The sequence below is a fragment of the Gorilla gorilla genome, chromosome 18 (assembly GCF_029281585.2).
Source record: "Gorilla gorilla gorilla isolate KB3781 chromosome 18, NHGRI_mGorGor1-v2.1_pri, whole genome shotgun sequence".
In the NCBI taxonomy this organism is placed as follows: Eukaryota; Metazoa; Chordata; class Mammalia; order Primates; family Hominidae; genus Gorilla; species Gorilla gorilla.
Window position 1 is genome coordinate 19,279,712 of NC_073242.2, and position 15,256 is coordinate 19,294,967.

The 15,256-nt window shown below is 44.4% G+C and overlaps 1 protein-coding gene across 3 annotated transcripts in view; it reads left to right on the top strand.

Annotated features, from left to right (window-relative positions):
- The window catches only part of VPS35L (VPS35 endosomal protein sorting factor like), a 145,393-nt gene that overhangs the window by 87,856 nt on the left and 42,281 nt on the right, over positions 1-15,256 (top strand). For all 3 annotated transcript variants that reach the window (XM_004057286.5, XM_055365380.2, XM_031002796.3), the window contains 4 exons: positions 1,730-1,793; positions 4,632-4,730; positions 7,224-7,301; positions 8,815-8,929. In XM_004057286.5, the coding sequence (XP_004057334.4) occupies positions 1,730-1,793; positions 4,632-4,730; positions 7,224-7,301; positions 8,815-8,929 (356 nt within the window). The remainder of the gene's footprint in view (positions 1-1,729; positions 1,794-4,631; positions 4,731-7,223; positions 7,302-8,814; positions 8,930-15,256) is intronic.

The following is a 15,256-nucleotide window of genomic DNA, read 5'->3' on the forward strand; positions in this document are numbered from 1 at the left end:
TCACTTCCATGATTTTTTGTGCTTTCAAATTCATGGGTAGTTACAAAAATCAAAGTGTCGAGGCATTTCATAAAAATGGAACCGGTAGACTTTAGTTGGACAAAAATAGAAATAAAGACACAAAAAGCATCCAGAAAGGCACTTAGATTCGTGAGATGTTGGGTTTTGGCTTAAGTAAAATAGAATGTTGATTTCTCTCTTGTTAAAATTGTGCATATTAGACAGACCAGAAGGTAGGGGGTAGGGCAGCTCTTCTTTCAAACATCATCCAGGGACCCAGGTTATTTCTGTCATATTGTTCTCCCAGTCTATCTGGGGTGTTGTCCTTGTCTTCTTCCTGGAAGCTGACGTACCTCAACCATGTCCACGTTCCAGGCTGTGGGCATTGGGGAACAGCAGCTTTCTTTTAGGGACAAAGCTGGGAAGGCTCATGCATCACTTGTGTTCACATCCCATTGTTCAGAACTGTCCCATAGCCACCCCTAGCTGGGAAGGAGGCTAGGGAATGTTGTTCTAAGAACAAAGTGGGGCTGGGCATGGTGTCTCACACCTGTAATCCCAGCACTTTAAGAGGCCAAGATGAGTGGATCACCTGAGGTCAGGAGTTTGAGATCAGCCTGGCCAACATGGTGAAACCCCGTCTCTACTTAAAAAAAAAAAAAATACAAAAAATTAGCTGGGCGCCTTGGAACATGCCTGTAATCCCAGCTACTTGGGAGGCTGAGGCAGGAGAATCGCTTGAGCCTGGGAAGCACAGGTTGCAGTGATCCAAGATCATGCCATTGCACTCCAGCCTGGGCAACAAGAGCGAAACTCCATCTCAAAACAAAAACAAAAACAAAAAAGAACGAAGTGGGCATTTGTATTGAAGGACAGTGGGCAATCTTTGCCAAAACATTTTCTCCGAGAACAAACCAACAAGCAAAAACCTTGACTCCTGTTTTCTCTGGGCTCTTGAAAATTTTTCTTAAAATAAATTTGGGGAACTATTGACAGGCCTTCACAAGTATAATCAAAACTATAATGACTTTTTCTTATTTATATTTGTGTTACATTTTCTATTAAATAGAAGCAACTGAGACCTGAGATTTACTTTATAATGTATCAAAAAAAATAAGATGGATTGATGGATGGAGAGGGGAATGGATAATTATGTGTAAAACAAGTAAAATGGTGATGGCAGGATTTCGATGGTGGGTGTATGGGTGTTTACTGGAAAATTCTTTCAACTTTGCTGTACATTGGAAATATTTCTGTTTCCTTTTTGGGGAGAACGGGGTCTCGTCATGTTGCCCAGGTTGATCTCCAACTCCTAGGCTCAAACGAACCTGCTACCTCTGCCTTCCTAAGTGCTGGGATTACAGGTGTGAACCAGCACACCCCGCTGGAGATTTTTTAAATAAAATATTCAATGAAATTACTCTGAAATACAAAATTTGACATTAGACCTTGCTGCCCAAGTTCCAAAGAAGTGAAAGTTACTTTTTCTTTTCTTGTTAATAAATCTATCTTGAGAACAGCATCTTTGAGGGAGATGAGAAACATATTTAAATTATGTTAATTGTGATTATGTATTTTTATCAAAGGAAAAATAAGCAGCCTGTTGGCAGTTTTTTAAATCTAGAAAATGCAAAATGTTCTTACCTGTTACTTACCCCTTGTGTATTTTTTTCTTTAGAAACTTTCGTCTATTACCTCCGTGTTAATTATGTACAATTATTGATTTTAGTGCGCTCACTCTTGAGGATGAGAAAAGAATGCTGTCATATTTGATTAATGGATTTATAAAAATGGTAAGTATTAGGGAAGAAGTTTCAGTGCACTTGGAAGTGTGATGTAATTGTTTATCCTTATGTTGGCGAAAGCAGTTAACATTATGTTCTCTGGTGCTTTTCATTCTTAGTGAGATAAGATGAAATTAGAAAACATCTTACATTAGCCAGGACTCCCCTGGGGGCAAAGAGAGCCAAGACAAACTGGCTTAAGAGGAAAAAGGTGGGGGACGGGAGGGTGATGGGAGGAGGGATTTCTTGGCTCATGTGACAAAAAGTCCAGGGGCTGGAACTCTCCAAAGCAGCAGGCGGGCTCAGGGTCTCCGGGATGTCATCAGGACCTGCCTTCCCTGTCTTTTTTCTTTCTTTTTTTTTTTGAGACGGAGTCTCGCTCTGTCGCCCAGGCTGGAGTGCAGTGGCGCGATCTCAGCTCACTGCAAGCTCCGCCTCCCGGGTTCTCGCCATTCTCCTGCCTCAGCCTCCCGAGTAGCTGGGACTACAGGCGCCCGGCACCACGCCCGGCTAATTTTTTGTATTTTTAGTAGAGACGGGGTTTCACCGTGTTAGCCAGGATGGTCTCGATCTGCTGACCTTGTGATCCGCCCGCCTCGGCCTCCCAAAGTGCTGGGATTACAGGCGTGAGCCACTGCACCCAGCCCCCTGTCTGTCTTTAGCCCTGGGCTCTGCCCTGTTGGCCTCCGGCTCAGCTGGGCTTGCCCCACCAGAGCTCCAGGTTTCCATCCCCCCCAGCTCTGCAGCCCAGCAGGCGGGATTCCAGCAAAGTCCTGGGATTGAGTCTCCTTGGATTAACATGGGTCGTGGCCCCAAGCACACCTGGGTGACCTGAGTCAGGAGGGCCGAGAGTGGAAAGAAGGTGTGTCCTGAAGCAGCTGATGCAGATCATCAGATGGTGATGGAAACTATGCCGGGCAGGCAAAACGCCAGATATCCACTCCCCATCTGTTTTACTTATCTACTGCTGAGTAACAGCTCATCCCAAAACTTAGTGGCTTTAAATAACAGGACTTTTTTTTTTGCTTTTTTTTTTGGGGGGGGGGGGTCGAGACGGGTTTCCAACTCCTGGCTTCAAACAGTCCTCCAGCCTTGGCCTCCCACAGTGTTGGGATTACAGGCCTGAGCCACTGCGCCCAGCATGAGTTTTTTATTAGTTCTCAAACTCTGTGGATCAGCTTGGTAACCAGGCTGCTACAGGGAGTGTGGTGTGGCACTGGCGTGGCACGATTGGGCTGGAGGATCCACAGTGGCCTTGTTCCCTTCTCCAGGGTTTTGGTGCTGGATATGGGCTGGGGCATCTTGGTTTTCTTCCATGTCCTCTCTTTCTCACCGCTGTTCTCAGTCAGTGATTCCAGTTGAGCTCTCTTACTTGGTGCTGCCTTCTATGAAGGCACAGACAGAAGCAGCAAGGCATTTTAAGGCCAAGGCTTAGAAATCACACAGTGAGGCCAGGCGCGGTGGCTCACATCTGTAATCCCAGCACTTTGGGAGGCTGAGGCAGGTGGATCACCTGAGGTCAGGTCGAGACCAGCCTCACCAACATGGTGAAACCCTGTCTCTGCTAAAAATACAAAATTAGCCGGGTGTTGTGGTGCATGCCTGTAATCCCAGCTACTCGGGAGGCTGAGGCAGGAGAATCGCTTGAACCTGGGAGGCAGAGGTTGCGGTGAGCCAAGACCATGCCACTGCACTCCAGCCTGGGCAACAGAGCAAAACTCTGTCTTGGGAAAAAAAAAAAAGAAATCACACAGTAAACCCCTGCCACATTCTACTGCAATCTGTGGGTCAAAGCAAATCACAGTCTTGAGGGGACCCAGTCTGGAGGGGAAGAGGCTCTGCCTTTTGATGGGGGTTAGTCCACAGAGACATTGCAGAAGGGCAAGCACAGTGGGAAGGTTTCCTGCAGCCTCTTTTGGGAACATCCCACCATTATACTATCCCAGCCTGAACAGTCTTCGCCTTCATTCTGGGTGCTCTAAGCCAAAACACCAACTGCTGCAAATATCTTCTATTTTAATAGAAAAGTCAGGACCAAAGCTGACCGAGATGAAAATGACGAGATCACTTTGAAAATAACCTTGAAATTCTGACTTGTTCAATAGTGCGGGTTGATTAGTCCACCTGACTCTGTGGGTAAAATATCAATTTTGATGAAAATTCAGGATTAGCCTTTCGATTCCCGTGTTAGGAAACAGACATATGGATTTTCCCAGGTCGCTCTCCTTTGCCCTTGCTTTTTGTACTCATCATGTGGTATTTATCTTTTTATGGCATTGTCTGAAAGTTACCAAGTTATTATGGAAAAGAATATAAGGAAATCAGATATGAAACATGATAGCTGTAATGGAAATGGCGATGTTAAACCTCATCTGGACAAAAATGATTGATGTACAGTAAAGTTTTTCTTACTAACCAGCTATTCATAAATTTGAAGAAATAGGAGAAGAGAGGATGTTTAATGGTGGAAAAACTTCCATCTATGGCTTCTGTAGCCACCAGTGAGCTGCCAAGGTTGGGTCCCCATCAGGAAGCAGAAAGGTGTGACTGTTACAACGGCACACCTTCTGACAAGTGGCCCCCAATAACCACATTTATGTTCTGTGAAAAGGCCACAGCAGACAAACAATATCCCATTATTCCCTTTCCAGTGGTTTCCTTCAGAGTCTGGAAAATTCTACTTAACACTCTGAGCTTCTGTTTTATACCCTTCGACTTCTTATGTTCTAGTCCAGCGCCCACGTCATAAAGATGAGGTGGCAATAATAATATTTCAGTCATACCATGTGCCTGCGTTCCCTCTAAAAATACCACTGTCCCCTTCAGCGTCTTTCTCCTTGATTCTAGGTTTCCTTTGGCCGTGATTTTGAACAACAGCTGAGTTTTTATGTTGAGTCCAGGTCGATGTTTTGCAATCTGGAGCCTGTTCTCGTGCAGTTGATTCATGTAAGTATTTTCATTCATTAGTTTCTTCTCTCAATAAATATTTATTGATCATCTACATCCCAATCATTTATTTTTATTTTATTTTATTAGAGATAGGGTCTCACTCTGTCACCCAGGCTAGAGTGCAGTGGCGCAATCATAGCTCACTGTAGCCTTGAACTCCTGGGCTCAAGCAATCCTCCCTGTCTCAGCCTCCTGAGTAGCTGGGACTACCAGCTCAAGCCACGATGCCCAGCTATTTTAAATTTTGTTTTGTGTTGTTTTTTGAGAGATGGGGTCTCTGTGTTGCCCAGGCTGGTCTCAAATTCCTCACATCCAGCAATCCTCCTGCCTTGGCCTCCCAAAATGCTGGGATTACAGGAAAGAACCACTGCGCCCACCCTTAATCTGGGTTTTTTCTGGTCCTGTTTTGTTACTGTTCTCTATGGTATGAAAGGTGGTTTCTCAAAGGTTAATAAACTTACAACTTTGGTTTTATTGATCTGTTTTTCTGTGAGATTTGCATTTTCCCATTTCTGCCTGCCAGCAACAGAGGTAAGTGATTTACAATGATTAGTTACAGAAATCTAACCAGAAGGAGCCCCTTCTTACCTAAGAGATTCCCTACTTTCTTGGATCATGGCAACTCTCAGTAACTTTTTATGGTGCCCTCAGACCAAAAGAATTAATAACAGCCCTGTTTATTAAGAAGTTAGGTTCAGGCTGGATGTGATGGCTCACACCTGTAATCCCAGCACTTTGGGAGTCTGAGGCTAGTAGATCACTTGAGGTCAGGAGTTTGAGATCAGCCTGGCCAATATGGTGAAATGCTGTCTCTACTAAAAATACCAAAGTAGTCAGGTGTGGTGGCAGGCACCTGTTCTCCCAGCTACTTGGGAGGCTGAGGCAGAAGAATCACTTGAATCTGGGAGGTGGAGGTTGCAGTAAGCAGAGATCGCGCCACTGCACTCTACACTCTAGCCTAGGCAACAAAGGGAGACTCCATCTCAAAAAAAAAAAAAAAAGAAGTTAGGTTCAGACAACTTAAGTATTTATGTCTAACAACTTGACAGCCATTTGAAGAAAGTATATATATAAATTGAAAGAAAAATAATACTTTTTTTTTCCTTTTCTTTTTGAGCTGGAGTTTTTGCTTTGTTGCCCAGGCTAGAGTGCAATGGTGCGATTTTGGCTCACTGCAACCTCCACCTCCCGGGTTCAAGTGATTCTCTTGCCTCAGCCTCCCGAGTAGCTGTAATTACAGGCACCTGCCACCATGCCCGGCTAATTCTTTGTATTTTTTAGTAGAGATGAGGTTTCACCATGTTGGCCAGGCTGGTCTTGAACTCTTAACCTAAGGTGATCCACCTGCCTTGGCATCCCAAAGTGCTAGGATTACAGGCATAAACATCAAGCCCTGCCAATTTTTTTCTTAACCATAATTAGTAATGATGGGTGTGTACTTATGAAGCATATCACAGCTTCATAAAATTTTGGAGTTAGATTGGTGATGCTGTTCTTATTTCTTGTTTTACATTCACTGTTTTTTACATTTATTCTTGCACAGCGATTAAACTTGCTTTTGATCACAGTAGCCACGAAAAACAAGTTTTACGAATATATGATGTGGCTATAAGGGATGTAAAGCAGTCCATCATCAAATCAGCCTTGCACCAGTGCTTTTTACAATGTGCAACAAACAAGTATTGCTGTTTACAATGTGCAACAAACAAGTATTCCCTAAAAAACTGTGGCACCCCTGTGAGTTTGCTGCAGCACCCCAGGGTGCCATGGTGCACAGTTTGGGAACCACAGGTCCAAACTTTTTATATCTGTGGAAGGGTTCCCTAAGGCTCTTTCATTATTTCATGTCTATTCAAGGAGAATAACTTTCATATGTATTTGTTTGCTGGTTAGCAAGTTATTTAGCACAACTAAACTTAAGACCTAAATTTAGAAACTATCTGGAAATCAGGGGAGGTAATAGTATCCACCCTGCAATTATGAAGCTTAGGTGAACCAATGAATGTATAGCTCTTAAATAGTGCTTGGAACACTATTAGTGATGATGTGGCTACTATCATTATTGTTCTTATTGTTGGTACTGTATAGCTGAATGGTGTGGTCTGATTGTCTAAATGGTGTCCTTTGGAGTTGTCTCTTAAGGTTTCTAAATTCTTAAACTTTGGTGTGGTAGGATTTCTGGAAATGGAGTAAGTGAGCCCCAGCTATTCATTAAGCCAGAAAATGGTCACTAAAATGCTGATCGAAAGGCATGACTGACGTAGCAAACACTGCCTTTTGTTCTACCCTCTTGGAGATGTTTGCTCAAGCCATGATTGGATCAGGCCTGATGACCCCTTTGGCATTTCAAGGTTTAGTGCTAACCAGTCTTGGTCCTAGAAAGCTTGTTCTCATTGACCTGTATGTAGTTAATGTTCAGATCTCTATGGAAGACACTCATCTAAATCGGCCATCACTTCATTACCATTTCTATTTTATTAATAAATTCAGAGTGTGAACCGGTTGGCAATGGAGACAAGAAAAGTAATGAAAGGAAATCATTCCAGAAAGACAGCTGCATTTGTCCGGGTATGTTCTCAAGATAAGGACTGTTGGACCTCGAACTCCAGTGGGCTGTTTAGTTTGCAGGTTACTAAATTACATTTCCCAGAAAAAGATGAGTATGTCATGATAAGAATGGTTTAGTATTGATTTTTCAGATTAATTTTTCCCTGTATCTGTGGGATGATCCATTTTCTAATGTTTTCAAGAGAAATGGTTAAATGAGTCTGAATTTTAATACGTGTTGTGGGGAAGGTGAATGAGCGATGGATCTGCATTTTTATGTGCCAGCTGAATTAGCTTTCATTTTCTCTAATATACTAATATAAGACATATTTTATAACATTATAAAATATAAAATAGTTTTCTAATATAAAAATATGTATAATAATATTGTTCTTGTAACTGAAAGGCCTTTTTTCCTCTAGATAATAATGATGCCCAACTTTGTTTTTGTTTTTCTTGAGACGGAGTCTTGCTCTGTCACCCAGGCTGGAGTGCAGTGACGTGATCTCGGCTCACTACAACCTCCGCCTCCCAAGTTCAAGCGATTCTCCTACCTCAACCTCCTGAGTAGCTGGGATTACAGACGCGTGCCACCATGCCCGGCTAATATTTTTGTATTTTTAGTAGAGATGGGGGTTTCACCATGTTGGCCAGGCTGGTTTCGAACTCTTGTCCTCAAGTGATCTGCCCGCCTCGGCCTCCCAAAGTGCTGGGATTACAGGCGTGAGCCACCACACCTGGCCTGATGTTAAACTTTGAAAAATCATTTTCAGCTGCTTGAAGCTGAAAATTTTATCAGATGTGATGCTGCTCAAAATTTATTTAGCTATTCATTCATTTATTTATTTTTGGAGACAGGGTCTTGCTGTGTCACCCAGGCAAGAGTGCTGTGGCACCATCATAGCTCACTGTAACCACCATATCCGGGTAATTTTTTTGTTTTTCTTAGAGATGGGGCATCTCACTAGGTTGCCCAGGCAGGTCTGGAACTCCTGGCCTCAAGTGATCCTCCTGCCTCAGCCTCCCAAAGTGTTGGGATCAGGTGTGAGCCACCGCACCCAGCCCTGCTCAGAATTTTAAGAAAGAAATATGTGTCTGTGTTTTTAAACATGAAATTATACTGAAAAGATTACAGTAAAAAATAAGCATCCTGGCTCTGCCCTGTCACCTTGCTTCTCTTTCCTCGGTTAGCCACCTCAAACTCTTTAGCAACTGTTTCTAATTACCTCCATATTTTTAAGCAATTGGTTTAAACAGCTGTTTCTCAATTTATCAATGTTAGGTGTTACCTATTTACTTCCCGTGATGGTGGGTGAGGATTTGTTTTTCCTGCATTATCACTCACTCCCCTCACACCCCTGTCCTCCTAGAGGGTCATCAGAGCAGAGTTGTACAAGAGGGGAAAATTGGGGCTCAGAATGTGGAGATTCACTGTTGTAAGTTTCTTTCCTTGGAAATACATGAGGGATGAAAACAGGAGTATGATTCTGCCACCGTGGCACTGCCAGCGTTAATGTTTCTTCCCTTCTCCTAGGCCTGTGTTGCCTACTGCTTCATCACCATCCCCTCCCTGGCGGGCATCTTCACACGTCTCAATCTCTACCTGCATTCTGGTCAGGTGGCCTTGGCCAACCAGTGCCTCTCCCAAGGTAAGTCCATCATTCTCTCATCTCGGGCACTCCCTTGCTGCTTAGGAAAACTGACTCAGGTGTGTGCGTATGTGTGTAGAGAGAGACAAAGATTTCTTTTTTTAGAGACAGAGTCTCACTCTGTCACCCAGGCTGGAATGTAGTAGTGCAATCATAGTTTCCTGTAACCTCGAACTCCTGGGCTCAAGCAGTCCTCCCGAGTAGCTGGGACTGCAGGCGCACACCACCACACACGAGCTAATGTTTTTATTTTTATTTTTTATAGAGATGGAGTTTCGTTTTGTTGCCTGGGCCTGTCTTGAACTCCTGGGCTCAAATGTTCCTGCCTCCCACTTGGGCTCAAATGATCCTCCCAAAGTGCTGGGGTTACAGGCCTGAACCACTGCGCTCAACCAAGAGAGATTCCTTTAAGGCGGAAAGAAAAAAAAAGATGAATAAATGATGAGTTTTAAATTTGTTTCTCCGCTAGGAAGCACATTGGACACATATGCATTTATAGAGTCAGACAGATCATAGAGCACAGATAGCTTCCTGTAAGAACCTTCTTAAATCTGTCTAGGACAGACCAGGTCATGCAGCTCAGACATCCTGAGCTCAGCACACCTGGAGAATGTGAGACATGAGGACTGCTTCACAGTGGTAGATTCATGTTTGTTTGTTGTTGTTGTGGATGTTTGTGTGTTTGAAACCCCAGAGACACACAAGTACCATCTAATCTGTGGTAGAACAAATACCCTACAGTTTGCTGTTACAGATAAAGTTTCTGCCCGAGACTGGTCTTTCCATACTAGAAACCAAAGCCATCCATTAGGCAAGGATGCTCAGGATTGTTTATTTGGGAGAAGGTGATCTCAGTGATATCAGAAGAGTGATGTGAGATGAGACAGGGAAGGAAAGGAAGCCAGAAAAACAGGAACCATTGAACAGGTCGTTCCTGTGGGCAGCTGAAGCTCATTCCCATCTGGGAGGTGTTGTCAGACAGCCAGTGTTTCTCCACCTGAAGGGCAAGGAAGACAGGTGATTTTCCCTTTATTCTCATCTGTCATTGACAGAGTGCTGCTTCTGGGATATTAACCCCCTGGCATTCTGGCCTGCTCCACACTTGAGCCAAGAGAAGGCACTCAAGTGGAAAGCCCAAGTGTTTGCTGCAGGACACCCTGGTTACCCACTGCAACGGTGTACGCCAAGGGCCTGCAGGCAGGTTGGCAGCAGGGTACCCACCCTGCAGGCCATAACACAGAGGGTAAAAGAAATCTTTACATGACATTTATGGAGCGTTTGTTATGTGGCAAGCCCTTTGCACAAGTTATCTCATTTCATCCTCCCAGAAGCCACATGGGGCCGGTGCTGTGGCTGGTGCCTTATTACCCAGGTGAGTAAACTGAGGCAGAGAGTGGCCAACTAACTTGCTTGGGGTAGGTCCACTCCTGAGTCACTGAGCCAGCTCTCAGCCCCTGATCTGTCTGGCTCAAGGCCATGCCCCTTCACCACTGCATTGACTGGGAAGCCTAAAGGAATGCCGGGGCACTTCCATAGCGCCATAGGAGGTGGACTGAGGTTTTCAGTGGTGGTTCTTTTCCCGACACAACTGCACAGATTATGCCAAGGCTGGCGCCTCACCACTTGTTGCCATTGTCTTGGTAGGGCATTCTGGGCCAGTTGGAGAGTGATCACTTCTCCATTCTTTGAACCACTGCCACGGAAGTTCTGGGGATCATCTGTGTCATGATTCAACTGGAGCAGCTCTGGGCAGTGAAGTCTTCATACATGGTTACTGACCAGGAACCTTTAAAACTCGGCTTGGTTTTGCTTCTGACTCATGGGGGACTTCAGTAGCTTCTGAGTGCAGCTGAACACTTGCCTCTTGATTTCCCCTGTGAGCTGGTGCCTGCCCACCTCCATCCTCAACCACCTGCATCCTCATCTCCCATTTGCTTTAGTCACACAGGCCTGCTTCTGTTCTTTGAACACACTCAGTGGTCTCCCATTTCAGAGCCTTTGTGGCTTTGTTCCCTCTTTCTACAATGATCTTTCCCCAGATAGTTGTATTTTTTTTGAATTACAAGGCAGATGGTGAGAACAAGCCACAGCTCCTTACGGAGGCCTCTGCTGGCCACTCTAGCTAGAGTAGCCGCCCCGCCCTACTCTGTCACCCCTGCAGCATCAACCTCATTATCATCATTGCACACTCCACAATACGATGCTTTCTTACTGTGTTTGTTTACTTGCTTATTGTCTCTGATACCTACTCTCCCCACTAGGACAGGCACGTGTCCCCACTAGGACAGGCACGTGTCTTCATTGTGTGTAGGTCAACATGGAACTTTCTCCTACTGCTTGCTTTGGTAAGAATGATGGGTTATCGGGAGGCTGAGGCACAACAATCGCGTGAACCTGGGAGGTGGAGGTTGCAGTGAGCCGAGATCGCACCACTTGAGCAACAGAGCAAGACTGTCTTGAAAAATAAAAAAAGAAACAACAATGGGTTAGTGAGAAACAAAACAAAAATTAACAGTCACCACCAAAAACCTAGTGATGCACAGGATGAAAATTAGAAGACGCTTCCTTGGATATTAGAAATTTTAAATCTGCTTATAAATGGGTTCCTTCTTTAAAAGCTCAGGAATGGTGGACCTAGGTAGGCACACCTGAGTTGGTTTTACCTGCAATACTAGGAACAAATTGTGAGCTGCAGATACCAAAGCTCTGACACCACTTACCAGAACTGCAAGTGGAGGCTTTAGAAGCCTAGATCTTTCTTCTTCCCATGTTATAAAATCAGGACCATGGATCTGAATGTTGTGGATCTTGGGAAATTTATAATTAGATCCCATATAGGGCTTTATGATAATTTTTTTTGAAAAAGCAAAACAAAAATTCTCTACCTGGATAAAGGTATCCACCTTATCAAAGATTTGATGCTCCCAAGAACTGTTGAAGGAGAGCTGTAAGTAGTTTCTCCCTGTTGCGCTTCCTATAATGTCCTCGGTCCCCACCGAGGGACAACTGGTGTGAGAACAGCCCCATACACTGTGCATGGATAAAGACAGCATCCTCGGTGTCAGGACTCTGGGCTCCTCGTCTGCCTCCCCTGTCACTTTTCAGCTACTGCAGGAGAGTGGGAATGTGGAGTCCACTTCACGTTTAATAATTTATCTGATGATTTTTACTCAAGTCTCTAAATGCTGTGGCACTAAACCTTAAAAGCCTATTATTTTTCTCCTGAAAGCCACAGGCAGCAATTGCTGGCCAAAATAAATAATGCATTCAATTACTGAGAATGAGAAGGCTAAATATAAATTAAATGAAGCTCATGGAAATGCGCTGCTTTTGTTTGCCTCCCTAAACATCCTCCCCTTGCAGCTGGTTTTAACATGTCCCTGTCCCTCCAGTTCATTTTGTTGCCTCCCTTAATCCGGCCTTGGTTGTATCTTCTTTGGCAGGCTGTGGCTTTCCCAAGGCTGGGTCCATCCCGACAAGTAAACTTCTGTTGAACTCTCAGGCAGGCTGGCGCAGGATGCCGATGAGGGCTTGTTGCAGGGGAGGCCTGGTTCTGTTCCTTTGTACACACCGGTGCTGCGCATAGACTGGATTGTGCAGGGATTTGGCGCGCATGCCTGTGCCCACCACCCCAGAGTATTTAGGAGAAATGAAGGACTTGCAAGCCAGAGATGTGGTCGATCAGATGCTTCTTAACTGGAGATGGCCTAGCAATGTCTGTTTCTCTTTTCTTTCAGTCCCTTCTCTAGGTAACTTCTTGCCCTTGTTTGTCAATGGCTCTTTCTAGAAAATTATTTCCAGGCCACAGCAAGAGCAGGTTCTTTTTTCCTTTATTTTTACCTTTGTTTCTTTATCTTTACAGTTTATAATCTAGAAAAGGTGGGTGTTTTACAGGCTAGGCGTGGTGGCTCATGCCCATAATCCCAGCACTTTGGGAGGTTGAGGTGGGCGGATCACCTGAGGTCAGGAGTTCAAGACAAGCCTGGCCAACATGGTGAAACCCCGTCTCTACTAAAAATTAAAAAAATTAGGCAGTTGTGTTGGGTTACTCCTGTAATTCCAGCTATTCAGGAGGCTGAGGCACAAGAATCGCTTGAACCCAGGAGGCAGAGGTTACAGTGAGTCAAGATATCACCACTGCACTCCAGCCTGGGCGACAAAGCAAGACTCTGTCTCAAAAAAAAAAAAGAAGAAAATGGGGGCATTTTACAATGGAAGTATGTTTAAGGTGGGTCTTAAAAGAAGAACATGTGTTTATGAGAACATGGGAAGGGAAGAAGGAAGGGTTAGCGTTCCTGGTTGAGTAAATGGCCTGAGCAAAGGCATGGAGATGTGGAATTACATGATGTATTTGGCCAACAGCAGAATGTTGGGATGAGGCCCTAATTAGTACTGACTTTTAAGTCTTCTGCTTGCATTGGTCCCAATCCTGACTCTGCCACCTACAAGCCAGGTGCTTTTGGATGACTCGGCCTTTCTGTCCTGTTTCCCCATCTGTAAAGTGGAGATGATGACAGTGGTACCTATCTGTTGAGTGTTAAATGAGAAAATGGCCTTAGAGCACTTGGCCCACTGGCACGTAGTAGCTGCTTAGTAAGTATTGTCTTAGTATAAACATCTCTCAAATGATGAAAGTATGCCATGGGTTTTAGGAGCTAACTGTATACAGTACGTTGAGAGCTGTTTGATTTTATAGTTAGAAAGCCAGATTATTTTTCATATGCAAAGCATTGGGGAAGCTGTAGGAAACTTGATCTTTGTTTTGAGACCAACTGATGAATTATGCTAAAAAGACTTGCGGTTCCTCCAAAGCTGAAACAAGATAGAACAATTAAAGAGAAATAGTGGTCAAAAGAACTTTTTTTTTTTTTGAGGCAGAGTCTTGCTCCGTCGTCCAGGCTGTACTGCAGTGGCGTGATCTCTGCTCACTGCAACCTCCATCTCCCAAGTTCAAGTGATTCTCCTGCTTCAGCCTCCCAAATAGCTGGGACTACAGGCATGCACCACCACACCGGGCTAATTTTTGTATTTTTTAGTAGAGATGGGGTTTTACCATGTTGGCCAGGCTGGTCTCAAACTCCTGAACTCTGGTGATCCACCTGCCTCAGCCTCCCAAAGTGCTGGAATTACAGGCATGAGCCACCGTGCCCAGCCAAGAATGATTTTATTATCATTAATAATAATGCTTTTCCCACCTTCTGTAGGGATCTCCCCTGTTCTTTTAGAACTTACTTTTATTTTTTGCATCTTCATCCTTCAGAGCTGGGTTCATATGTCATGTCTTTAGAAAAACCATCCTTGGCCTTCCCATTTCTGCAGATAAACAGAAAGTTAGGTCAGGTCATCCTGTATGATATATTATCCGCTCACCTGTGCTTTTCCTCCATTATGCTTATCACTGTTATTTAACAAGTAAATATGTAAGTAGTTGTCTGCTTTTCCCCCTGTAAGCGCATCACCTCCATGAGGTCCTGTCTGTCTGGTTTACTCAAAAAGTTTGAGATTTTGGAGCACTTTGGATTTCAGATTAGGAATGTTCAACCTGTATATGGAGCCCCTGGCTACCACAAACTGTAATGGCTAATGGAAATAGCCAGGGCCATGGTGTGGGAGAGAAAAATTATTTTGCATTTCCTCTTCCTGGAGAGTCAAGAATGGCTTGTGAAGGAGAAAAATAGTTTTCACACATTTACCAGGTCTTGGCGATTTATGTTTAAGTTCCTATTTAGTTTAGTTAACAGAACATCCTTTGAAGAGTGTTTGATTTGATTGTTTTCTCCAACCCTGAGGTCTCTTTGGTGAATGCAGACAAAGTAGGTTGTTTTAGTTGCAACAGTTCACAGCAGGGCAGATGGCATCAAGCTTGTCGCCCATGTTCACATCTGTCCACACGTGATCCATCCATCTTAGGGAGTGTCAAGGCCTGGGATGGATGGCAGCTGCTCATGGAACCCACAGAAAAAGGGCACGGGCAAGTCTCCTCCTGACAATCCCTCGGACCCTTATAATAGTTAAATTATAACCTGCAGTTGCTTCCTCCTGTCAGTATTTTCTGGTCATCTTTTACATGCGGCCCACTGTGCCAAGCATTGTATGGGCAACAGGAATGCACTTAAAGAGACTACAGGCTGGGCTGGGTGCGGTGGCTCAGACCTGTAATCCCAGCACTTTGGGAGGCCGAAGTGGGTGGATCATTTGAGGTCAAGAGTTCAAGACCAGCCTGGCCAACATGATGAAACCTCGTCTCTACTAAAAATACAAAACTTAGCCGGCAGTAGTGGTGTGTGCCTATAATCCTAGCTACTTGGGAGGCTGAGGCAGGAGAAT